Raw genomic sequence first — 26,308 nt, 5'->3', positions numbered from 1 at the left:
GCAGAGACCCCGGCGTGGACGGCGTTGCCAAGCCGGCCGGAATGCCCAGCCGAAACTACCCTTCCAGACGGCCTGATCTTGTCAACAAACATATGGGCATACAGACATCCGGGATCACTGGCTGATTGAGGGCTTAAGGGCACACAAGCCACACTGCCATAAGCCTGTTGGAGGGATGCGAATTATCACACCGCCGACTCTGATTTCCCGTTTCTCGATTCGATGCCTCACGGGATCGGAGGGACCGAAAGCTGCGTGCACTGATACTGGTTCGTGATAGGCTGTGTGGCTCTCTGTGGATGTTTGTTGCGGTGTGAAAGTGGTCGACGTTAGGTACTAATCACACTTGGAGACTTGCAGCTCTGGCAGCCACTCACAGGGAGCAAGCCGGGCCAGAATCCATCGCCAAAACATGGAATCACGGGGGACAGGGAGCTCCCCGATCTCCGACTGGCCGTTCCCTGCCTCGGGCGTCGGGACTGGCCTCCGGACGGTTAACAACAATGACGGCGACGAGGGCGTAAACACACATGGGACAACGCCCCGTGTCGTGCAGCTGATCGGAGTACGTGACGCACTTCCGCGGGGCGCGGCGGTTGCTCTGCAGCAGCAATAAGGGGGGCCTTTGCGATGAGACCTTTGACCCGTTCCGGACACATCTTCTCCCTTGGCTGTCTGACTCGCAGCTAATAAAACTGTTCGACCAGTGGATGCTGGTGAATGAGCTGCAGGAGATACCGAGGACCGTTGCAGCCCCCCTCGGGTGACACCACCGTCTGCCCGGGTGCGAGCTTGAGGGGGGCCCTGTTCTTTTGGTCGCGACTTCGCTCCGTGACATGATAGGACGGGGCAAAGCCACAGAAAAGCTTCTCCGCGAAAAGAGCAAGTGTCCTTGTCAGGTGCGCCGACGCCGACGTCAGCCCCGCGAGAACGATGGCGGTCTCTCGGAGCATCCCAGCGGCCGCCCATCGCAGCTGCCGGCAGCCCAACGCTCCAACCAGAGGCCCGACATGATCTGAGAGGCTTACCGGCAGGCGCCTGAATGGCCGGTCCAGCCCTTCACCGCCAGATGATGAGTCCCTTTCCCTAGCTGGGACGATGCAAGGCAGATCCAATCGAAGGTCCAGGACGGAGGACGCGGCACGGGAAGGCTTTCAGAGGAAGGGCCGCTCGATGCGGGGCCCAAACAAACAAGCCCCATGCGGCATGTCTCTGCGCGCAGCGCGTCTGGTGGGATGGGCCCTGAGAGGCAAAAAAGAAAAAGAGCGCGCAAAGGCTGTGTGTGACAGGCAGCATCGGCGTGGAGAGGAGGCCCTGCTACTGTACGCTACTCTGCGTATCGTACATACAGTACCGTGGTAATGTGAGCGAGCTCGAAGGGAACCCCAAAGGGCGCTAATGCACGCACTTTAAGGCAGTGAAGCACAGACTGCATCAGCCCCACCACTCTGCAATGCCCCTGTAAGTTCATTCATTGGCCCAGGGCCAACAAAACTCCCTGGGGAGAAAAAGCCCGCGAGTCGGAGATGCCTTTGGGTTGCAGGGCAGGCAACCGAGACAACTGATGGGATTCCGGGCACTTGCAGTGTGGGGTTCGAATCCTGCCGCGGCTACCCTCAAAAAAATGAAAGGCGATTTGCGGGGGAAACACGGGTTTGCATGACCGGGCTGCTACGTGGTCAGCGGGAAAAGAAATAACCCCCAAGTCAGGTACCGTCCATGGGCCACTTACACCCACTACCATCCCGCCAGCTACGGCTAGCATTTCCTGCCATGCTTGCCGGTACATCCGGGCTACTCGAGTCGGGACCACAGAGCTTCCGAGACGACGAGGTACTGTACCATTTCCAAAAACAGTAACCAAGTAAACAGGGAAACAGGGAAACCGTCTCCGCAGGATCAGCGCGACATCCGGCTCTAGAATCTGTGTAAATACGACATTACCGGGTTTCGAGAAGCCACTCTCTACCGTAGCACCCTGGGATTTGAGGAGGCAGCCCCTGGTGTCCTCTGGGCTGTGAGCGATGAGTAAACCCTTTGCAGCTTCATGAAACGCATTGAGCGAGATCCGAGCTGCACCTCTTCTTGACAAAGTTCTAACACCTAGGTCCTGGTCGTGCTAAGATTCGTGATCAGGAGGAAGCGTAAACATGCGATCTCGAGGTCTTTCACAAGCCAAGTTTCCAACTCCGCAGAGATGAGCTAGAACGGTCTGTAAATTTTTACTGAGGGGCTTCTTTATGTACCGTGCAAAAGCTTCCAATGAGAGCCCTCTGCCTTGGCCTGGAGCTCAAAGCTAATTGGGCCGTTGGCTCCGACCGGCCGTCGACGCCTAATCCAGCTTCAACGTGTCCCGTTTCACGATTGTTTGGCGCCAGAGAAACAGAGGTATACACAATCCGGCTTTCCAGCTGGCGCTTTCCTTGGTAACCAGAGTGAGTGTATCCGGCGCAGTTCCTTCACCGGATCATGATACGGACGCGCTGCTGAATCCCGGTAGCACGAGACGGCACCCACCCACCCCCGCGCGCCAAAATGATAAGCCTCGTAGCCTTTGACCTCGACGGCACGCTCGCCGTAAGCAAGCAGGCCGTCCAAGACAACATGGGCGAAGCGCTGGCGGACCTTCTCGAGGTGGCCCAGGTCGCCGTCATCTCGGGCGGCGACTGGCCGCAGTTCGAGAAGCAGATCGCGAGCCGGCTGCCGGCGCGGGCGGACCTGTCCAAGCTGTGGATGATGCCGACGAGCGGGACCAAGCTGTACAGGAAGGGCAACAACGGCAGGGGCGAGTGGGAGCTCGTCTACGCCGAGCTCTTCAGCGACGAGACCAAGGCCAACATCCTGCAGGCCTTCGACGCGGCCCTGGACGCGACGGGCTTCACGCCGCAGCAGACGTGGGGCGAGCGCATCGAGGACCGCGGCAGCCAGATCACCTTCTCGGCGCTTGGCCAGGACGCGCCCATCTCGGAGAAGAAGCACTGGGACCCGGACTTTGCAAAGCGCAAGGTCATCCAGGCCGACCTGCGCACGCGGCTGCCCGACCTGTCCATCAACATGGGCGGCACCACGTCCATCGACATCACCAAGAAGGGCGTCGACAAGGGGTACGGGCTCAAGCGGCTGCGCGACGCCAGCGGCATCCCGCTGGAGCAGATGATGTTCATCGGCGACGCCATCTTCCCCGGCGGGAACGACTACCCGGCGAAAGAGCTAGGCCTCCGCACCGTGCAGGTCGAGAACCCTGACGGCACTCTCGCTGCCATTGCGGCCATCGTCGCATGCCTGTCCCCGTGAAAAAAAGGAGGAGGCGGAGGGCAAAAACACGGCTAGAGTGGGCCTTTAGAAGCCATATGACAAAGATGAGGTAATCATGTCACTCCTCGGGCCGCCATCACGTCAACCATCAGCTGGAGGGGAAAGGCAACGGGGGTTGTCTCATCAGCCAGCCCCAACTCCCCAGCCCGGCTGGGAAGTGGCACATGGGGACGGGGAAGAAAGGACTAGGACTACAGAGGTAGACTAGACCAAAATACGGAGTAAGAAGAAACATCCAAACAAAGAGTAGGGGCGAGAGTCTCGAAGCCGCAAGAAACGCCATTCGCCCGCCACTTGCCGCTAAACTGGAGTTTGAAGAGGCAGAAGGTCCGAAAAGATGGCTGGCTGGATGGCTGGTTAGCTAGCTGGCTGGCTGGCTAACTGCTAGCCAAACCCAACTCGGAGCATCTAAATTTACCGGGGTGCAAAGGTAGAAGGGAACAAAAAAAAGAAGAGCCCCTCTCTCTAAGGAGCAGTTTACGGGGATGCAAAGAAAGAAGCAAAGCTTCCCGCTCCGTCATCGTCAAAAACTGGGCGGCGGGGCAAAAAGACGGGATGACACGCCCTGACACTGATCACACCGAGAAGCGCCGCGCCCCAGCCATAGGCCCGATCCATCCCTCTGGGCTCCAAGAGCACGCTGATGCGGGAGTAGAAGTGACTATTTTTTTTTTTTTTTTTTTTCCCCTTCGTTTTCGCCCGGCCCTGCGGGCTGCAGGTATCAGACGGGAAGGAGGTCTGTACTGTGTAAGCAACGGATCTCGATTCGATTCGATTCATTTGAGAAATCCGGCCGTAGACGCAAACCCCCCCACTCCCCCTTCCCTCCTGCAGCCGGTAGGAACGGCGATTCGGCATATCTGCCCTGCTCGCATTAAAGTCCGAGTATCTTCCACAGATGGCAGTCCCATGAATCGAGTGAGAAGGGATGATGTGCTCTGCGTGGGTGGGCGTGTCTGTGTGAGTGTATGTGCCTGTCCGTGTGTGTGTAGTTGGGCTCCTAAACCGGAAGGAGAAGGTACCTTTCCCTGACGAAGTGTGGAGGGGGGGCCCGGGCCCAGCGCGGGTGGAGCCAGGCCATGGTCCGTGTGCCCTTTCATAGCTCGCAAATCTGCATCATGAGTTGCAAGTTTTCTTCACTTTTTACTTCACTTCAGCCCAGCCGCGCTCCCCATTGGGACGGAAGGTAAGGACGGGTTTTGCTGCGTGTGCCCGCAGTGTGCTAGGCTATGCGCCAATGGAATCGTGCATTCCTTCCCTATCCAATGCACGCAAGCCTCGTTTTTCTGGTTTTTGGCTTGCAGGCTGCATTGCATCGTTCATCCAAACACCCAATCATGGGCCTACGCACCTCGGTGCTTGCGGTGCGTCTATGTATGTGGTGAGCGCTTTCTCGGTCTAGGCGCAGAAGCAGATCGAACCAGATTACCTTAATTTTTTTTTTTCTTTTTTTTTTTTTTACCATTGCCCCCGTCGTACACCCCGGGCCCCGATAATGACGAACGAACGAACGGACCGAGGCGATGGAGGAGTGGATGGTTGGTGGGTGATGGTGGTAGTGGTGATGATGATGATGATATGAGTGACACCGTAGTATTTTACAAAGTTACACAATAAAACGCCAAGTGAGGCTGCATGCAACCCGCCTCTGCAACCGCACAATCTCCATGAATGTAGGGCGACGTGGCGCCGTCCGCTCTCCGCCAATCATCTCAACCACCACCCCATGCACAAACCTTACCAACTAAAGCAAAAGGTTGGGTGATGTGGGTTGCCTCGGGCGTTGGCGAGCAGCAAACCAGCAAGCAGTGCGACCGCGCGACAGGACGAAAGAGACCGGGGCGGGGGTGAGATATTCTGAGGCATTATTCCCGCGCTCGCCCCATCGTAACGGAATGTGTGACAAAGAGGGGAGTGGCGTCGGGTGTGGAATGCGGGAATGTGGAATATGGAATGGCCGACCACAAAACAGTGGCAACGAGTTGACGATGCGCCTTGGGCGCAGCCGTTTTGCCACTAAGCCACTCGGACGGGGGGAAACATGGGCTGACCGACTGAGGACGGACGGGATGATGAGCTGAGAGGTGATCAGCGGGCATGGTGAGCGAGTCACGTGGAGCTGATCCCGGAATCCCTCCTTTGACCATCACAGTTTAGTTACGTAGTGAGTTTGGCTCGGACTACACTAACAGCCCCAGATGATCGAGCCGCCATGGTTTGGCCCCAATGGCCGTTTCAATCCCGCAAGCGAGGTGCTCAACACTAGGTGATCAAAACGTTTTTCAATTGTTTTCATCAAAGGCTCTAATTACGACGCGGGCTTGAAGATCCCGGGCCTCGAGCCTTGTTCCTCCCACTTTCCTTGCCCCTCCCCATCATCCCTGGCTATTTGGCGACGGTGACCACCTTGTCCCATTGTGACCTTGACAATGATAGACGAGATAGGTTCCCCCGCCGGCCTCCTAAACCAGGGAAATATAAAACGTAATTCTGTGCTTTGCGGCGGCGCTTCAATGCGTCAGCAACGCAAATGGGCTATTGACCCAGGGTAGTGTCTAAGTGATTCTCATCCATCCCGCATTTTCCGCCTTCCATCGTAGAGCCGAGTAAAAAAAGTTCATGTCCATCAATACCCGTCCCCAAAATGAAGGATCTGAGGAAAAAGGCCAAAACCAAGGCAGACAAGTGGTATCATGCCGGAACCCAAAAAAAAAAAAAAAAAAAAAAAAAAAGGGAAATGCCATGCCTTTACCTTCCGCCCTCATCCATCCTCTATGACGGTGTTGGGAGTCTTTGTAGGTGAAGAAATAAAAAAGGGGCCGGACACGGGGGTATTAAGAACTGGGTTATGAACGGCCGCTTAGACGAAAAAAGGAAAAAAGAAATAAAAATCGTAAAAACGCCCCCAAATTTCCCCGAGAATCTGATCGACTCTTATTGTGTATCTTCCCCCCCCCTTGCGCCGGAATAAAACCATGCTTCCTATGCCTCGAAAACTCCGCGGGGTAACAAATTATACAGTGTTCAAAAAAAAAATATAGACAAAAGAATTGTGCCATCCCTGGCAGCGGCTTGTTCCTTTCGGGGGCCTCTCTAAAGGATGGGGTTCAAAAAATAATGAGGAAAGTCCCTGTGGGTTGCATTATGATCCATACTTTCCGGTTGGCGTCCTTCCTCGGGAAGATTTGGCCTTGATATGAAACGTTTCTTGTCGTCGGATGAAGCCAAGAGGCAAACCTGATGGTGTTACTCATCACGGTTCCCCGGCCGTCTGAAATCCTGACGATGGAATATCTGGATTCCTTCCAAGAGGCAGGTAGACATGGTAGCAACGTACTCTCGGAAGAGATGGAGCTAGTAGCAGCCCTGCACGTGGGCAAAAAGAGGAACCTGGTGGTGGAATGGAATCGGGTGGTGAAGCTGAGACGGCGTCGGCGGCGACGGCTGCGCATACCTTAACATGTCCCAGACATATTGGTGGAGTTGAAACTTGGGCGCACATGCTGGCTGCACAGGAATCGGCATTGCCTGAACTGGTTCCGAACCGGCCACCGGGTAGGGGTGGTGGAGGTACTCCTGTGCCCGGTACGGCGCAACTCTGGGTTCCTCGGCTTCGTAAATCGCGGGCTCTCCGGCCGACGCCTGTGGCGGCGGGGTCTTGGCCTCAGGGAGGTCCTCGAGGAAGTCGTCGTCCTCCTCTAAGTCTTCGACGCTAGAGCAATTCGAAGTGAGGGATCCCTCATCCGAAGAGCAAGACTCGCCGTCAGAAGACGCAGGGGAAAGCGGCGCATCGTAGTCGTATTCGTCCATGGTCGATTCCTCTTCGCAAACGTAAGCTGTGTGGCCTGGCGAGACAGGCGGTGTCGACAGCTGGGCTGTCGGATGTTCGGTAAACCTAGGGCAGGCAAGAATGCGAGCGCGCAGCTCGGCGAGCGTGATCCTGTGGTCCGGGTTCCGAGTAAATATCCTTCCCAGAATGTCGTTCAGTTCGTCCGACACTGGGAGGATGGTCTTTAGGAAATCCTGGCTTCTCGTGTACGCCCGGTAAGTGGAATCCTCAAAGGACGCCTGCTTCCATGGGTTACGTCCACAAGTGAGGTTCACCAGGATGACTCCTAGGCTCCAAACATCATTTGGCGCGCAGTAGTAAAATGGTCTCCTTGATGAATGGTCCAGGCATTCTAAACCAGAGAAAAAAAGAGTGAGAAGTCAGTTGAAAAGTCCAAGGGGATTTGTTTCGTTCTTTCTGAGAAATGGGATAAAAGGGGAGAGTAAGAAAAAGAAAAAAAAAGTTGGAATATGCGTCCCGGGCCGGAGGAGGAAAGGGATAGGGATTTAGGTTCGGATATCAAACCTACCTGGAGACATGTAAAAGGTCGAACCGCAACCGTAGTCATCGGACCTGTCCCTGGAAGTTGCAAGGCCAAAGTCTGCCAACTTGACAGTCTCTCCCTGGTCCGAAACGAGTATGTTCTCCGGCTTCAAGTCCCGGTGGTAAATTCCCAAGCTGTGGCAGTGTTCCACGGCATCCAGGATCTGGAGGAAGACCTTCTTGGCCAGTTCATCATTACCCACATACCGCCCGCATTCGGTGATGTTGTAAAACAAGTCACCTTCGGGGCAGTACTCCAACACCACGTAGATGGAGTCGGGGTAGTCGATAATCTTTAGGATCGAAACCACATTGGGGTGGGTCGAGGCAAGGTAGTGCAACCTGATCTCCCTGGTCTGGAAGGCGACTTGGCGGCGGTCCAAGGGGGTCCCATCCGGGTTGAACTTGCTGAGGCACTTGACGGCATACCGGATATGGGTCTTGGTGTCGACGGCCGAGTAGACGACGCCGTATGCGCCGGTCCCCACGATGCCCGTCAGCTGCAGCGTCGTCGTGATGAAGCGCCCTAACCTCTCCTCCGGGGCGACCGGGGCGAAGCGCGGCACGCACGACTGCTGGACGGCGAGATGGCTTGGGATGGTGCACGGCTGGCCGAATGCTGGCGACGCTGGCGGAGTGGGGTACCCGAACGCTGAAACATGCTGCATGATCTGGCTTATCGCTTTTTCCTTGAATCTCTCCTTTTTTTCCTTGGCTTTGGGGTTGCGGAAACCTCCAGGATGCGGAGAGCAGGACAGTGAGAAAAAAGGAAAACGGCACTAAGTAGAGGAAACGGGTATCCTTGGAATTAAAGTTCCACGGACTGGCAATCTCCTCTTGAACCAAAATGGGCGCGAGATGCAAGGAAAAGGAAAGGTATAGGGATCCTTTATTCCGACGGGCTTGGATCGGAAGCTAGCTCCTGGGGGGGAGGGTTGGGTACTCCGTGTCCGGGTTGGCAACAAAGGATTATGGTGACCGAGCTCGAGCGGACGAGTCAAGCCTTTGGATAAGCCGTTGCGGAGCGGGATGGCGGCGATGGTTGGGTGTCAATGGGAGACGGGGCGAAGACTCCACATATGGCCGAGCGTGTGTATTGTGAGCAAGAGGGCAGGATGGGTCGACTCGGAAAGGGGACGGAAACTCCCACGGCAGTGGCAGCGGAGTAGGAGCAGGAGAGAGGTCGAAAGAGACTAGGAGGGTTGGGAAGAAAAGGTAGATTTTATTAATGAGCGTCGAGAAAAAAAGGCGGTCGGCGGTGGTGTGGTGTAAGTGGTGGTAACGGGCAGTGGTGAGGCAAGTTCGTTGATATTTGTCGAAACAGCGACTGACTGGCCCGACTGGACCGCTCCGCCGCCCCGTTCTCCAGAGGAGCAGCAGACGCCCGGGGTGTCCAGGTTCCCTGCCTCTCCCCTCCCCTTTCGAATTGCGTGGTTTCGCCGTCTGCCGTGGCTTGATTGGCCCCGGCGATCCCATGTCAGACTGGCCTGGCTCCTCCTGGTCCTCGATGCGCCCGTTGATTGCCCAGAGGCGGCAAGGGTTGCCGCACTAGTGGACCTTGCCTGGGGCGGGACTTCAGGTTGGAGCGGGCTTCTGGGAAGGGGGGGGGGGGCGGGCGGTACGTACTGTACGGTACGGAGCTACACTACACTGGCACAGGCCAGCACATCCCTCCCAAGTCCCGCTGTCTTGGACCCACGGGACCACAATGCACCAGCCTATTCTTAATATTTGGGTACGCGGCGCTAGCTCGGAAGGAGCATTGGTGTGGGTCGAGGCGAGTTGGTGTGCGGGCCCCTGGGTGGCCCAAGTGGCCAAAGGAAGCGGGCCTGATGGCCCTCTCGGGGCTTTGCGCTAATGCGCTGCGAAAGAGAGTGACAACGGGCAATTACGAGGATAAGGGCTGGGCTGACACAGTCCCCGCCCACTCACAACGCTCTGTGTCACTGATGGACCCCTCACCCCCCTTCGGCCTGCGGCAATGCCATTCGCCCGTCGAGAGACACGCCCTTCTCCATCTGCCCATATCGAGCCACTCAGGGCACGCAGGACGTGTTTGGAGGGGCGGGAGAGAGGCGTGCAGACGGCTGCTTGGCCATCAGAGGGGCGTGAGCCGAGATCACACAAAGCAATGAACCGAGGCCATCCCTTCCAGCAGGGGGTGGGCTGACGTCTGCTGCAAGTGTCTGGGCAAATCCCGGCGTGGCCCCGTGACCTGCAACGGCTTCTGCCTTCTTGTTCACTTCAGCGGCGAAAGACGAAACTTGTCTCCAAACAGGAGCGAGAGTGAGCAATCCATGCCTGGCGGCTGCCGCCGCATTCCCTTGCCAGTCCAGCAAATGAGTCAAGCGATTGGGAATGCGAACATCCGACTTCCCTTTCATCCTGACGAGGGCCCCCTCTGAGTGGCGCCGCCGAGGATCTGGATGTGCCGCGTAGCCAAGAACAATGTGAAGAGCCAAAGCACCGAGCGAGCAAGCTAGGGCCGGATCCGGGTTCTGGAGTCCGAGCATACCTCTCTCAGGGGCTTGTCAACAAAAACCTTGGGTTGATGGGGCATGTTCGTTGTTGTGTTGTTATTATTATTGTTGTTGTTGTTGTTGTTGTTGTTGTTGTTGCTGCTGCTGCTGCCGTTGTTGTGTGTTTGAACGGCAGCAATGTCAAGAGACTGCATTGATTGGCTGTGGCATTTCGGGTCTGAGAAGGTGATTCAGAAGCCTCCATGGGCCGTCCAGTATCCGCAGATCAGCAGCCGGCGGTACAAGCGGCTTATTGCATACGCTAGGCACAAATGGTTAAACCCTGATCATGACAAAACGGAAGGCGTAACAGTCGGTCGGGGTGCACTGCAGCGACCTTGTGGAAGTCGCGAGACTTTGTTGAGCGTCTCTGCCACCGCACCACACAAGAGCCGTGACCTCCACTACGGCTTATGTGGTGTGGATATGCCGCGTATGTACTGTACACTATTGAGGCGAGACGCCACGCCAGCAATATGGATAAACTGTATGCATCAGTCAGCGCTCCCAACCAGTCCGCTATTGAGTACGGTTCTGGTCAACGTTGGGTGTGCACCGTCGGGGGGGGGGGGGGGGGGCCCGGACAAAAATGTCGCCGGTCAGATGCCGCGAAAAGATGAAGTTCGGTAGCTCAAATGACCTGCCCCAACACCGGGCATGACTCCGGGAAAGTCGCAATCTGGGCGTGTTGTCGCTTTTCTTGGGGGCCCCGACCGAAAAGACGAGGCCAAGAAGGCGGCCATCGAAAAGCCATGGAAAACGAGCTGTGATTAGTGGCTCGGCAAGGGCACCCACAGTGGATTCGCTAACGTTAGCTCAGGAGCCGGGGCGTCGTTTGGCGATCTGCTGGGCCCGAGCCAGAGAGCGGCCAAAGCATTCGATTGGCTGCGGTCGCACAGACACGGACCGTCACCAGCGGACAGCTTGACACTCGAGAATCCTCCGACCGACGGCTGATCCAGGTTTACTCTTCCCGCTCGCGAGCGCGGCGCTGCAGGGTCACAGGCGCCAGGATGGAAATGTGTGCCTGGTATTGCAGGCCTGTAGACACAGGATACAAGTTTCAGGCTGCGTCTGCGAGTGCGAGAACAGGTAACGAGATTCCGGGGCGGTCTCGGCTTGGCACGAGGATTGGAGCCATGGATGCCAGTTTATTAGGCGGGAATGCTATGAATGGCGGTTGAGCGTGTTTCCGCCCCACGTTGCATGCACGTCCGCCCGCCTCACAATGGCATCGATTCGACGGGGCCGTGTCTGACCGAAGTACGGGTGGAGTGAGGCTGCAGGTCGCTGCGGATTGGAGGGTGGGAATCTGCTCATCAAATTTGCTTTTCTTTCTTTTTTTTTTTTCTTTTTTTGTTAATCGCGCTGGCACTGGGACCTCCCGCGTGCGGATACGAGAGACGGGACTTCGCTCGCACGGTTGAGAAAACGGAAATCGCAGTTTACCAGGCATGCGTAAGCTCAGGCCACATTTAGGGGAACTTACTCGCGCGCACGTTCCACGTCTTGGCCGTGAGCGGAATGGCCATCAGAAACCTCTCCGCTTCGGGTTCCCAAGGGAATGGAACGCCAGAGAGTCGGTAAACTAACCCAGAACGACCGCCGTGTGGGTGGCGGCATGACCCCATGGATGAGGTTGACCCTCTGGACGACCTGTCAACGGCGAACCTCAGCCCCCTCCAATTCTGTACTCCCGGGCCTCTTTTTATGGCCCGCGGTTAGGTAATTAACGTGGTTTTCTGGGGGATGACAGGACAACCTTGAAACCCCGATCGAAAATGGGCCTGGATATCGGGCCGCCACTGCACTGTCAGCGGCTAACGTCGAGTCACCAACCCGTCACTGTCTCGGCTCTTTCAACCCCTTTGAGGAAAGGCTTTCTCGCGCGTCATGATTGGCGACTTCTGTCGAGCACACAGGCCGCCGCGATCTTCCTTGAATCCATGGGTGGCGGTCCTCTGGGAGATCTGCTATGTTGCTTCGAGAAGTCTCTGGTGAACCGAGCGCCCCGCTTACCACGCCGTACTGCTGTGCGTGATCAGCTTGGCAGGATACACGGGTAACATGGCGGGATCCAGTCACATCCAATATCACGTCCGTCATTTGGTGGCGACATCATCAACCAGGGGATCCTCTTCTCTGATCGTCGGGCCGGTTGACTAGTACCACGGTAAGTCACAAAGACAGGCCAACTACATACAGTACCCAGTACAAACTACCATCTGGCACTCGGCATGGGATTGATCCGTGCTATCTTGCGTCTCTTTTCACGCTTTGCTGCTTGCTGGTATCCGATACGGACAATGCAAGTGTTTCTTTTGGAGAGCGTGACGGTAATTATGCCGAGCCGGGTGTTACAACTTGGCGTTTGCCAAAGTAGCCGACCTTGCCGCCGGCCAAAGAGAAAGAAAAAGAAAGGAAAAAAGAGACGTCCCTGGGTCTCTCATGAGACGAAAGTTTCGATAATGCGCCGATCCGATGATACCCCGCCGTTGGAACCGCTTCCCGCAGACGCTCCTCAAACACCCGGAAGCGAGAGCTTGTCGCGGGATCCATGCCTCGCTTCTGTAGCATGATGCGCCGGTCGACTCAAAACAACACATCAATCCATCAATTGCATCCTGGTCGATCACAATGACGGCCGTTTTCAGCGCTGGTGGGCCTTTTGTCGTGTCCGGGCCATTTCCGTTTGCGAAACAGGAACGATCCAAAGCGAGCATGATTAGGAGTTGCCAATGAGGCTATTAATCATGCCATGAGCACGTGCAATCCGTATCCAAGGCCCGTCGTGGCGAGCCCCTTGGTTGTTTACATCATTCTCTTGCCATGTGGTTTCACTCGCTTCCCGCGAGACAGCCGATCCCCAACTCCCATTGATCAATCAGATGTTGCAGACACCAGAAATCGATCGGACATGTGCCTTGTTGGGCATGGGCTATGTTGGACAAAAGTCTCTGGCGCTTCTCATGACGCTCCCCTCGCGGCCACTCACAGCCCACTCTGCCTGCGCAGTACGGACATGCGCCTCCGTGGAAGTGCCGGAGGTGGAGCGGCCTCCGAACCCCGGCGCAGGCCGATCGGCCGGCACAAGATGACGGGGTGTGCCTGCTTGGCGATGGAGAGGAACGAGTGGTCTAGACAGCGGCGACGTAAGCTTCCGGCTCCATACTTTTCGCTAGCGCACACTGCTGCCCAACAAATGCCGGTCCGCCTGCGAGCCCCTCGTCTCCCTCTGACGGGGGGGCGTGTATAAGGTACGTAGGCGATCTGAATCTTGAGGCAATTTGGTTTGCCCACAGCCCCAATTTCCTCAACGGTGGCTCCTGAAGTAGTATAACATGCGTCATCGGGGCTCTTGCCGCTATCGAGAAGGGATCGGCGATTACTACTTGCAATAGCGAGACACCGAGATAAGCAATTGTCGCGACGCCCATCCCCTTTTCCACTTCTGGGCCTCATAATCATCATTCATTGCCTCCCCGATCCTCTCATCCTAAGCCGCTCTAGTCTCACCGGATCGGATCATAACTGCAGCAGAACGCTAAACTACCTGTTTGAGTATTTGTGCTAGCCCCGAGCAAGTGTCTCAGGTCTCGGACTCATCATGTGTATGCAGACTATTGAAGCCAGCATGTCTCATGGATACAAAGGCAGAGCAGTGCATAACTGCTTGCCGCGTGGCTCATACTTCCTGTCTCTGCTTTGGAGAACCGCATGTGCGCAGCCTCCCGGCATGTCCACTGTTCCACTACTCTCCCAGGGGTAGCTTATTCACCCGCTCAAGTGAGTCAGGGGATGACTCCATGGTCACGACGGCATGTTCGATGCTCCAGAGCCTCCGGTTGCTTCCCGGCGGCAAGGGAAACAAACCTAGCTCCCCTCAGCAGACACTTGTCTAAGCAGAGAGCAAGCGCCGCCGACCGTCAAGCCCAAGATAAACATCGAGAAGGAACCACCAAAACCAACCACAGGCACCTCGTGTATCCTGGATCCTGAAGCGAGTCAGTGTCGCGCATCCCGCCTCCGAACCGACCAACCGCAGGCGCGGGCGGCGCGCTGCTTGCGGCATGGAGAGGGCGTATACGGCCGCTGTGCCACATACGAGGAGGGTTGGATCAGATACCGGAACAGGGTCTTGCCAAGGGCCGCTGACAGTGCCTCCTATCACTGCAGATCCTCTCCATGCAATATGCTACACGACATCCGGACAGCCGCATGGCAGCGCGCTGAGAGAGAAGGGGGACTATCGGAATCGGGTAGAATGGGCCCTTCTAGGTTGTTTTGTGTCCTGTTGAGGGGTGACATGACTAAACCCAAGACTCAAGCTGGAGGTAACGGTACAAGGAGGTGGCTGGGCTAGATGGAAGACGCCGGGCTTCTCTTCAGCAACACAGTTGTACCGGTAGAGCCACGGCGGGCTACGGCGGGCAGCCGCATAACAGGCACCGAGACGGCCCTGCCCAAGCACCGACACGGGTGAACATCGGCCGTCCGGGTTGTACCTTTAAAAAAAGAAAAAAAAATGAACCCCGTTCCGTTCAATCCTTCGAAAGCGCCAGACGCAATGCCACCTCCCGCTTCTGCCTCCCAGACGGGCCGTCACAGTAGGACTCAAGATGAGACCCCTGATCAAAAACGACAACTTAGTCCAGCATGCCGTGCTACCCAATTGTTTTGTGTATTTGCTTTGTACAATGAGCGGAAAAAAGAACAATATCAATGTTGACCCTTGGTTGGGTTGGCGGCGACCTTGGTCTGCGGCCCGGGGTCACACGAACTGCCCGGCCAAGCCAGGCCAGACCGTCAGCCACTCATCCGAATTCACTTATCAGAGAACATACCGAGATAGAGTAACGATCAGTGTGTGGTAGGAACATGTGGAGGCGGCGCAGTGCGGCGAGGATGGCTGGATTCCTTCCAACCCCCCCCCCCCCAATCTGCTGACCAACCCAGCGCCGTTCCAACGCGCAGCAGTCGTCGTCGAGCCACAGGCGTGCATAAACACTACGCTCATATGCCACCCGGTTTGCTGCGATGTAAATTAATTATCCGTCTTCCCCCTGCGGCGATTCACGGTCACGCCTCAAACAAGTGCTACGAGTAAGTCAGGTAAGTAGGAAGGATGGCACCTCCCCTTTCCCACGCCCTTGATACCGAGCAATTGCCCGAAACCATGGCAATAAAACTCAGCGCCGTCGAAAGCCCCATGAAAAGGTAACCGTGGCTCATCTCGTTGCGTTCCCAAGAACGGCCACATGCATCATCAGTTGTGTACTGGTCGAGTATGCTATGTGACACACCAAGACCATGATGAAAAGATCCTACTTGAAACCTACACGCGCATGAATTACTACATAGCACCTTGTTCAGCCTTGTCGAGGACACAACGCAACGTACAACATTGGAAGGACGATGATGGCAAACACAGTCGAGCACGAGAGCTATGGTGATAGTAAAACAAACTCTTTGCCACACACGACTTGCGCAGTAATAAACGTTACCTTTGTTTACTTTGTTGCGGACGGGCATCATCAGACGGAAACACAATGGTGATACTACCCAACGAGACAGGCGTAACCACGTACTTGTAACCCGGCAGGTAGTTGTGGTTGGTCTCGTACTACTACCGTAAATTCACAACCGAAACTCACTTGCACTGACTCACCCGTCTCTAGAGACGGAACACTTACCTGATCCAAACCCCGAGTAAAGCCAGAGAACGTTAAAGGGCAGTTATCCAATGTATCATCAAACGAGCCCTGTTATTTTGCTCAACGGTCTTTCCCGCGTAATTATTGTCTTGTCTAAGCAACCCCAACTCTAAGGCAATACAACAAACCCCAGCGGGGAATTCCCATCCATCCATCCCATAAATCCCCGGCTCGGCATGCGAGACATACCTCGCCACAAAATCGCATGCTTCACTATCTATCTCCCCTCCTTCGTGACAACCCTCCCCCCTTTACCAATTTTGCAACTGATTAAGCCCAGCACATACAACCTCGCCAGCCAGCCTCCATGGAGTAGCAGCTAGCGACCCGAGTGCACCCGATGCGTAAAAAAAGGATGCCTCAACGCCTCGCCCGGCGTGAGGCGCTTATCGGGGTTGAGTGTCAAGCAGCGTTCGAGGAGGTCCACAAAATGGTTCAGCTCCCGCGTCTCGGCATCGCTCATGCCGCTCGACGCCGCGAGCAGGCGGGTGCGCAGATCCCGCGTCGGCGGGACCACAGCCATGGTTTTGATGTTTGTCTGTTCAAAAACAAGAAAAAAAAAAAAAGAAAGTTAGTACACTAGTCACACCAATTATGGAAATACATGTGCAGAAAGTTGGATTGGCTGGACTGAAGCCGCAGCAAAGGAGCGGGAGGAAGCGCCTGCATGGTTCCAGCGCCAATTCCCGTTGGCATTGGGGGCAGAAACCGAGCCGTCCCCATTTGCTTCTTCCGCTTCCGCGGATCTTGAACTACCCGGTGCAGTGCACGCTTATGCGCCGTACCGCCCAAAGTTCTGGCCTGCTGGGTGTACAGAGATGCAAAGCCCTCGATGCAGGCCAGCCTCTCGACCGCCCTGCCCGGCCCGGTCCAAGGAATGGGTTGCTGGACGGGATCTCTTGGGTCCGAGCGGTCGGCGGAACTACTGGCCGCGGCGCAGCAAGCAGCGCTGGACCTTTACCGCCGACACACACCCGGCCCCGAAAAGACGCTTGTCCTGTAGTAATAATAGAACGGCCGCTCATTTTCCCCTGCCTGGTAGGTTGGTGTTGAGGAGGGTGTAGATGCCCACTCTGAGCGAGGAAAACAAACGCGCTGAACGTACCTTTCCGAGCCTGTCTCGCTCGACGCTGATGAACCTGCCAAGGTCGTCGAAATGCATGTGGGCACGCTCGCCTCGCCGGTACAACTTGGCGCTGAGTTTGCCCCGAATCTCCATGATGTTCTTCAGCATCTGGTTATTGGTTTCACCCGTGAAGAGGATCTTGCCCGTGTAGAGCTCGTAAAGCGTGCAGCCAATGGACCACATGTCGACAGCATAGTCAAACGGTATCCCCAACATGATCTCAGGGGCGCGGTAGAACCTGCTGACTAGGTACGGCATGACCTCTGTCGTGGCCGTCGCGGCATCCGAACGGTCAATCGCTGTGCCCAAGTCGCAGATTTTCAGCACGTTTCGCGCCTCGTTCACCTAGGGACGTAGTTAGCGGTCAGTCTACCCTCTCCCACCCGCAACATAGGGGGTTAAATCCTACCAGAATATTGTCCGGCTTTAGATCGGCGTGGATGATGCTGCATTTGCGCATGTGGCCGAGAGCCAGGAAGATCTGGTACGCGTACGCCCGTGTCGCGTTCAGGTTGATGCCAACGTTGTTCCCGAATTTCTTAAGGACCTCGCGGAGATTCATGCTCAGATTCTCAAACGCCATGCACAGGTGGCCCTTGTGCTCGAATGACCGCTCGAATCTGATGATGTGTTTTTTATTGTCGGGGTCCGTTTCGTTGAGCTTCTGGAGGATGGCAATCTCAGTGAAGCCACCTTTCCGTAACGCATCGTTGTTCCGCATGATCTTGATGGCGATGACCTTCTTGGATGTGATATCGACGGCGCGAGCCACGTTCGAGAACATACCCCGGCCCAGCACCGTCGAGATCTGATAGCGTCCGTCCAAGACATCGCCGGGCCTGATCTTGTAGTAGCCCTCCTCATCATCACCATCCAGGATGCCGCCTCCACCACCGCCTCCGCCCGCGCCAGGCTGTCCCTCTTGAGATATGTCAGCCTTGGCCGCCGCAGGTGGAGCATACATCTGCTCGTCAAAGTCTTCTGCAAACATGTCGAAGCCATCCTCGTCCTCGGCCTCTTTGTTGGCACCTTCATCATCCTTCTCGCGAACAATAACGGCAGCTGGTTCATTCTGAGGTACGCGGCGGGGTTCCCCGTGCAGACCTACGTTACCATGGCGCAGCTCGTCTCGGCGTTCGTCCTCCTTCATATCAATTGTCGGATCATAGTCGGCAGCTGACGGTCCGTCCTCATCGCGAGCCTTGGCCTCGCCGTGGGCGTTGATAAGAGCCTGATCGTCAGCAAAGTTGAAGGCTGCAGGAGACATCCCATCCTGAGCTCTGCTAGGGGATAAGGCCGGCGTCGACGGGCCATCTATAACAAATGAGTGAGAAATGTTCCAGGGGCTGGGAAATAAGTAAGAGTTTCTTACTGGACAGAGGGGTGTTGCCCTCGGTTCTCTGGGGGGCCGGTGTGCTATAGCGAGTCGATGCTGGAGTGGATGCAGGCTTATCACCGGCCTGCAAGGCTTGAATCGAGGGGGTTACGGCGCCAATACCTCGCTTCAAAGCAGCTTCTCTCGCGCGTCGACGGCGTTCAATCTCGGCTTGGACAGCGGCCTCCTCGTCCATTGCCGCGTCCGGATCCCAATCCATACCGGGCTCAGGGCCCTGCGTAGGTGCGCTGGGGGTAATGAGTTAGCACGAGCAAACCATCAAACACGGGTGGGGGCCCGAATACCTGGTCTGTGAAAGAGCGAGATCACTAATGCCTCGTTCAACCGTAACACCTTGATCAGATTTAGCATCTTGTTTGGAAGTACTGGGGGCTTCCACCGGAGTAGCCCGTTTGGAAATTGAGCCCTCCCGTGAACGTCTTTCAGCTTGGGCACTGTACTTGTCTTCGTCGGGGATCCGGCCCCGGTCTCGTCTTCCCCTGCCTGATCTGCCACGGGGCGACCGGCTGCGGGTACGGGGACGCTTGTCGGGATAGCCATTGTATCTGCGGTCGCGGTCGTAGCCACGATCGTAGCCACCACGGTTGCGGTCGTCTGCACGAGTGTAGTTCGGACGGTCGTCGTAGCGATCTGATCCGCGGGAGGAGGGGCGGTCTAGATCTCGGCCATGGCGACGGTCATCTCGGGAGCCTGGCTCATAGTGGACGCGGAACTGGCGAGCGTCGCGCCTGTCGCGGTGGTCATCGCGGGGCCGTTTCCAGCCGCGCGGCGACCGGCTTCGTCGGCGGGGCCCGTCGGCCAAGCCTCTCGATGCCAAGTCATCCTCGGGGGTGCGCGACGGAAATCTACCTCGATGTCTGCCGGTCCGGTCAACATCACCGTTTTGCTCAGAGCGAGGCAGGGGAGTTGCCTCTACGATTTCCCCTTCATCCGAGCTGAGAGCTGGAGACGCCATTGTACCGACCGCCCAGTGTCCGTTTCTCGCCCTCTTGTGCTTGTCTCTTCTCTACCGGAACCCAAAGGACTGCGCTTCCATTAATGTGCCTTCAAATGCCGATAGCAGTGTCAGCTGCGCTCGATGTGCAAGTAAAGAGGCTAAACTCGACCAGTCGAACTTGCCGATCGTAGAGTGCAACGGGGAAACAAGGGACCTCCGGCGTATCTATTTGTCGATGTCGCGGTAGTTGCAAAGTCGCGAAGTCGCGGTTCTCAACGAGTTAGTTGACTTTCGATGAAACCCACCAGAAGTTGGCATCCATGTCCGGGCAGCGAAGCAAACCGAAGTTTGGGTGGCAACCCGAACCGACGCGGCTCAAGGCACTAACTCCGAAGTTTACCCGTCTCACCGCCCACGGCCTGTGAGCTGTCAGGACGGTCTGGTGCTGGACCCTTTGCTGATCCTTGAAGTATCATCGCTCGCGGGGCTCAAACCGGTGCCTCTCGCGAACAACAGACTTCTCTGGATTCTCAGACAAAGTCGGGCGGAATATAACTCCCTCCCCAAAAAAACAAAAAGAAAAAAAAAAAAAAGGAAAGAAAAGGAAAAAAAAGAAAAGAAAAGAAAAACACATAAACATGGGCGGTCAAAGCAGAGCAGGCAGGTTTCCCTTCATCTACTATAGCCAACCTCACTACTCTAGATAACTAACCTTCCCCCGTCAATACAGGCGGCAAAGCCAAGCCCCTTAAGGTCCGCAACCACAATCCACCGCCGGTGTTCCGAAGGACCCTGACTAACCAACGCCCCCAAAAATAAAAGGCCCCAAAGAAAGGCGCCAAGGAGCTCGACGACGACGATAAGGCCTTCCTCGAGAAGAAGCGCGCCGGTGAGACAGCACCAAGATAACCCCCCCTCCCCCCGCCCATCCCCCAAACCCACCGCAAATCCCAATCGTTCAAACCACTCTCACCAAGAATGAATGACCTCGCGGCTAACCAAGACGATTGTGACCACACAACAGAGGAAAAGGCAAAGAAGGAACTGGCAGCCAAGGCAGGCGGCAAGGGCCCGCTGGTGAGTTTTCTTCTCTACGTTTCCTTCCCCCGACCACCCCCTTATCAATCCAACTAACACGTGCACCAGAACACGGGCGCCCAGGGCATCAAGAAGTCCGGCAAGAAATAAAGCCAAGGTAGTAGCTAGCTATCCGGCCGGCGCACCAGGTGGCGTTGCGGATGCTTTCCTTTTTGGGACGGATGAGTTGGGAATATAGCGCGGCGCTCTCGGTATGCGCCGGGCGATGATTGCTAGGACACCAACGTCCTTATACAACAAGATACGGAACCGCGCCCCTTTCTTCTCCAGCTGTGGGCCCGACGATGTTGCATGTGAATTGTGTTTGCCAGCATTCCTAATCATCCGGCACCGCGAAATAATTGTGCCAACCAAGGAGGGAGGTGATGTCAGAGTCCGACAGGGCAAAACTATTCAAGTTCGATGTTATGACCAGAAAATAATATATACTGCATGCCACCTCGAGTCTCAGCCCGAGGAACTAATTACAAGAGCGCTATACAGTTCTATCCGGAGTCTCATATCATAGATCCCTGTCCAATCCATAGACATGGAACCAAAAACCAAGGGGCGCATGTAACCGTGAGCCGTCAACCACCCAACGCCAGAACAATGCTTCGCAAAAAATGTATCCGCCATTCTTCCCTTCCGCCCGCTTATCCATCCAGTATCTCTGATGACTGGTGGCTCTTAGCTTTCGAGGCTTTCCCCGTCTTCCATTTCCAAGGGAACCGACGCCTATTCTTGAATGGAAAGAACCTCGCCTTCCTCAGGAACTTCTAGTTCCCTCCCCAAATGTTGCCGCCGTTGCGCGTCGCCGCTCCAGGCGTATTACTGCGCGCTCCTCTAAAGTAGTCATACTGCGCCGGCCTCTGCGCCACGCCCGTTGGAGACGGCGACTGGACCATGTCGTCGTCCGTCTGCGGAAGCCCACCGTAGCCATACGGACCGCCACCCAGCATACCCGGCGCCGTCGTGTTCGCGATGCCGAGCCCGCTAGGCGGGAGGCTCGGACCGCCATCAAAGCTCACATTCCTCGATGAATAAGCATGAGGGCTTGCCGGATATCCTGGCCCCGAGACCGGCATTCCCGCTGCGCTTACCACGAGATTGGCGCCGCTGTCGTTGCCGTGGCTGTACATCGGGCTTCGGGACCGTGGAGGGACGTTGTCGATAGGCGGCGAGTAGATCTGTTGCCCAGGATACGCGGTAGAATCCGCCGGTGCCATGTAGCCGGCGGGATATGTTGAGCCGATGCCGGCATCTGGGTACGGGGCGAACGGTACTCTACCGCCGGCAAAGCCCATCCCGCCTGCGGGAGTTCCCGGTCGCGAGTTGGGCTCAGATGGCGGCCCACTGCCCAACGTGCCAGGCGTGCCTGGACGAACCATGTCCGACGGCCTTCCAAACAGTTCTCCCGCTCCGTGGTCTGCCGCAAATTCTTCCCGGTTCTTGTAGAACTCAAAATCGAGGCGGGACTCTGGAACCACTTCGAATCCGGGAACCGTGGGAGAGAGCTTCCCGGCTTTGCCAGGTGTCATGTTGTCGAGAGTATACATGTCGCTGAAGCCACTAACCGACATGGTATCGCCATGCCCGGCATCACGCCCGTCTGTCAAGCGGCCTTGGTAGATGCTCGCGAGCAGATTCTGTGCCTTTGCGTGCACCATCGGGGTGATGAGCGGCTTATAGAGAGCGGGGTGGCCGAAACGAGCGGCAAGCCGATCATTCCGCTGGCTCTGCTCCTTGATATTCATGGCAGCCTCGACCTGGTTCTGCCTGGAATACCTCGTCGAGAAGAACTGCATCTTCGTGTCAAAGGTGGTCGCGCAGAAGAACTTGAAGCCTATCAAGATGACGGGTAGGGGCACAACGGCGAATGCCTTGGTATGATCAAGACCACCTCGGACCCAGACGACCAGGAAAACGATTAGGTGGGACATGAACGTGCCGAACAGGAAGCGGTTAAAGAGCACGCGCCAGAACATTCCGCCGCTCTCTGTCTTGGTGACGAAGATATAGAGTAGCAGGTACTTCTTCAGACCCACGTCGATGCAGAAGTAAAGGGCCGCGGCAGGGAGGACGAGGGGCTGGATAGCCGAATAGCAAAGCGCGACGGTCGAGTAAAACAGGAAGTAGTTGTAGTAGCTCGCATAGTCAAAGGGGGGCGGCGCGGTGAGCTCGATCAACTCACGAGGCGTGGGGCTCGAGAATTTGCGCATGACGAAGCTATAGAACAGCGTCCACAGTTGAGCCAGGTCGACCGCGGCACCCAGCTGTCTCTGAAGAAGCCACGCGACCCAAAACGGCGACACAGAGCACAGCGAGAGGAAAACCGTCATGCCGAAGTCGGCATCGATGATGGCCCTCCACGCATCCGTGCCTCCGTTGGTCCGCTGAACAACGCTCGCCGTGAAGCTCCATATCGCACTAAAGACGGAGAAGACGATGAGGTTATTGAACACGAAGAAGGCGTAAAGCTTGGCCACGACGTGGCGTTCGCGCCCCGTCTTGGTCTGGTCGCCTGCCTTGATGGACATGCGTCGGAAGATGATGGGGAGGACGAGATAGACGAGCGACATGAGGGCCGGAGAAGCAATACCCTGGACAAGCGACCAGACGACAGGGCTGGCTGACAACGAGTCCTGGAAGGCTCTCCAGATATGTCCCAGATTGGCCAGGTTCACGAGGAAGATGGCAATAAAGGCGTTTGGCACAATCCACAGCAACGTGAGGATGGCGATCCACAAATTGTTCCACAATCGTCTTGTGCTCCTGGTCGAGGAGCTGAGCGCCATGTTGTCCCAGATGATATCGTTCGGCCGAGGCGCAAGCGTGACCGTCGCACCGTGGGGCTTCTTCTTGCGGCAGGCGTAGGCGATGGCATGTGCTTCGGCGATGTCGGCGTACGATGCGAAACCATAAGGCATGGAACCTCTCTTGTCTATTCGCTGCCGGACATCCTTGATTTCCAGTTCCAAGAGTTTGATTCGCTGCGTGAGATATTCGATGGCGTCAACTTTGTGGCCTTTCGGATACGTAGCGAAGGAAGGATCCCTCTTGGATGGCGGGCACGTAGGTCTTGCCGCTGGGAGGTTATGCGGATCCTTCAAGTATTTTGCCAAGACCTTTTCTAGCTTCCGCACCGCATGGTTGTGCTGGTCGATGAGGTCGGGTAGGATCTTGACGTCGCGGGCGATAGCAGTTCTCGAAAAGGACGAGCTCGGGGCGACCCCATCGATAATTCTGGCGATGCCTTCGTCCGAGGAGAGGTTCTTAGGGATGTCGTACAGCTGAGCACCCAGTTAGCCGGTTGTCCAAGCTCACTGAGGACAAGGGGGCGAACTTACCATCAATGTCCGGGCGTGGAGACTGCGTTGATATTCCTCGCTCCTCATGTACTGGCGTCTCAGCTGTAGAACTTTCCTGTAGTTCCACCAGAGAAACCCGCACACAACAATGGTGAGTAGGTAAGCGAACACCACGGTGGCCCAGTGCGCTTCACCCCAAACGTTTCTCGGCGTGACCTTGGCCAGCCAAAGCTCGTCGTCGGGCCAGAAGTTGGCCCAGTTGACCGGAATCAAGATGCTGCAACCCAGAATCGTCAGGACGACAAATATGTTGCGGCACATCCTGGTAAATCGCATAAAGATTGCGGCATCCAAGCCGACCAAGTTCACGAGATCCTGCTCTGTTGTCGACCACAGCGGGAAGACCCATGCCAAGACGCCCTTTCCCAACGGCGGGGGAGCATGTTTCTCATCGGCATGCTTCAGTTTCGGCGCGTATACAACGCTATTGTATGGCCGAAGAAACGAGAAGCAGATGGCGATGGCTGCGGTGATGCCGAGCGAGGAGCCCAATGCGGCGAAGATGGAGCGTTGTTGTAGCTGAAAGACGGCCCGTCAGCGAGCGTTTTGGGCAAATTGACTTGCGAATGGCAGAACGTGCGGCATACCTGGGAGGAGAATGGATCTGATAATAAATCCAATAGAACCTTGGTAGGATCGTCCTCCCTCGGAAGGACAAGTCGTCGCAGCGCGTCCATCGTGCTGGCTTAGACTCGTGGTCTGATACCAGCGAGGGGCATGGAGAAAGGAGGGTCGGTCGGCGGGAGCTCGAGATTGGGCGGGCGGTAGCAGCCAGGCAGATCGGACGACGCTTGTCAAGCTATGTCAGTCGGGTTTGCCCGTCTGAGCTTGCGAGGGCCTTCGTGCAATCTCCCCCTCCAATGTCTTCCTCGATCTGTAAATTCCCCAGAAATCGATACCGTGCCAAAGTAGGTCAATGTCCTCGTTACGCGATTGAAGCCCCCGCTCACGAGTTGGCACAAAGGACAGAATAACGGAGGCCTCGAGGTTGTGTCCGAATCCACGCGGCGAGGAGTTGTCCTTGTCCAAGGGAGTGACGTATAGGATTAGCGCCAAGCGAGAGATGCAGCCCTGAAATGGCTGTCGAGGTTCTAGATCGGCAAGATGCGCCAGGGTATGGAGGTATGGAGGAAATGCAGGGTCTGTACAGATTAACCAAGCCCGCTATCGAGAAACGAATGTCGGGAAAAAAATCGAGCCGTAGCGAGCGGTGGTCGGAGTCTCGAAGTCCAGGGGCATGAAGTTCAGCGAATACCGCGCTGCTTCCAACCAGATGCTGAGGACCGGGGAAGGAGTTCTTCTGGAAGGGTGCGATAACGTATCCCGATGCCAAGAGACGCCGATCGGGACGATTCCCAAATTTTCAAGCACCCGCATTCGCTCCCTCCTTACGAGCCCTGAGCCAGAGAGCCGTTGTGGTGCAGGTCAGGCGAGGAAAACGGCCTCCACGCAATCATCCAATGATCCCAGCCGTTTCTATTTTGACACTGCCACTTGGCCCTCGTGAGCCGATTCCCTGTTGGCCGGGTCCACCGGCACTCGGCTAGTGGGGCACCCGTCATGAATACGAGCTTTTCTTCCGGTACAATAGTATACAAGAGAATCAAGGCAAAGTGTACATTCCACACTCTGATCGGCTCTACAACCGAGGGATCGAGGTAACCAGAGCAACTCTGCGACGTCCGCTCGACCTCTGCTGCACGCTCCATAAAAAAACTTTCCGTGAAGGGGAAGGTCTTGTGCTGTTACTGCGCCCATGGCTCAAGGTGTCGCATTAAACTAAAATATTACCAGGCCCGGCCGAGATGAGAAGGATCCGTCCACATTGCAGCCCCCTTTCCCGGCAGCCGGATCTCGAATTTTGCCACATCGGGACATGATTGATCTGGGTGATCCGTTAACGCCGCGTCGATCACAGATCACAGCATCTATGTCGTAGTGTAATATAAGTGTAGATCCCAGCTCGGCCACCTCTTCAACGTAGTATTCATTGCTGTATACGCTAGTGTATGTATTCACCGAGAAGAAAGAGAAGAAAAAGAAGAGAGGGAGAGGAAAAAAAAAAAGTTATTCGGGAAAATTCGCGCAAACAGCTCGCAATCTCCACGAGACTCGAGGGATGTTTGTTGGACCCTGAGTCCAGACTATCAGAAACATCGCGTGCGTCATGCGGCTGCGACCAGTGGCAGCTGCATGAGAGCGGCTGTTGCTACCAGTGTATTGATTCACTTGACAGTAGCTCAGCAGACGTCAGGTGTTGGCCTTGTCCTGGCCCCCAGCTGGCCTCTGAGCCCGCCAAGCCACACAAACCAGTGGGAAACACAACACTGGGCCGCTAGAAACTTGATTCAATCCTGGAACTCGAGGGCCCCGTAAAGACCATGGGTTCATGCGCGTTGGGCCAGTTGTTTTGCTTCAGATCGTTGTTTGCTTACCTCACCGTAATAAATAGATCACCACGCAGATTAGGAACCAGGGTTT

At 56.1% G+C, this 26,308-nt stretch overlaps 5 protein-coding genes across 5 annotated transcripts; 2 read left to right on the top strand and 3 right to left on the bottom strand.

Moving 5' to 3' along the window:
• Positions 1–2,535: 2,535 nt before the first annotated feature.
• Positions 2,536–3,294, top strand: MFIFM68171_08924 (phosphomannomutase; the record flags this gene model as incomplete). The annotated part of the gene is made up of 1 exon (XM_071064343.1): positions 2,536–3,294. One exon carries the CDS (start codon positions 2,536–2,538, stop codon positions 3,292–3,294), a length of 759 nt encoding a protein of 252 aa, XP_070920444.1.
• Positions 3,295–6,669: 3,375 nt separating this feature from the next.
• Positions 6,670–8,355, bottom strand: SKS1 (Serine/threonine protein kinase; the record flags this gene model as incomplete). The annotated part of the gene is made up of 2 exons (XM_071064342.1): positions 6,670–7,496; positions 7,674–8,355. 2 exons carry the CDS (start codon positions 8,353–8,355, stop codon positions 6,670–6,672), a joined length of 1,509 nt encoding a protein of 502 aa, XP_070920443.1.
• A 7,884-nt stretch (positions 8,356–16,239) lies between these two features.
• Positions 16,240–19,397, bottom strand: PRP4 (U4/U6 small nuclear ribonucleoprotein prp4; the record flags this gene model as incomplete). Its single annotated transcript, XM_071064341.1, has 5 exons — positions 16,240–16,458; positions 17,026–17,391; positions 17,456–18,360; positions 18,419–18,669; positions 18,727–19,397. The coding sequence occupies 5 exons, from the start codon at positions 19,395–19,397 to the stop codon at positions 16,240–16,242; spliced, it is 2,412 nt and encodes an 803-aa protein (XP_070920442.1).
• Positions 19,398–20,017: 620 nt separating this feature from the next.
• On the top strand, positions 20,018–20,567 carry TMA7 (Translation machinery-associated protein 7; the record flags this gene model as incomplete). The annotated part of the gene is made up of 5 exons (XM_071064340.1): positions 20,018–20,039; positions 20,110–20,132; positions 20,202–20,268; positions 20,404–20,456; positions 20,526–20,567. 5 exons carry the CDS (start codon positions 20,018–20,020, stop codon positions 20,565–20,567), a joined length of 207 nt encoding a protein of 68 aa, XP_070920441.1.
• A 668-nt stretch (positions 20,568–21,235) lies between these two features.
• On the bottom strand, positions 21,236–24,504 carry MFIFM68171_08920 (DUF221-domain-containing protein; the record flags this gene model as incomplete). Its single annotated transcript, XM_071064339.1, has 3 exons — positions 21,236–23,749; positions 23,807–24,346; positions 24,415–24,504. The coding sequence occupies 3 exons, from the start codon at positions 24,502–24,504 to the stop codon at positions 21,236–21,238; spliced, it is 3,144 nt and encodes a 1,047-aa protein (XP_070920440.1).
• Between the last annotated feature and the right edge of the window lie 1,804 nt (positions 24,505–26,308).

The sequence above is a fragment of the Madurella fahalii genome (assembly GCF_045866475.1).
Source record: "Madurella fahalii IFM 68171 DNA, scaffold_5, whole genome shotgun sequence".
In the NCBI taxonomy this organism is placed as follows: Eukaryota; Fungi; Ascomycota; class Sordariomycetes; order Sordariales; genus Madurella; species Madurella fahalii.
This window is presented reverse-complemented; position numbering and strand designations above follow the sequence as displayed.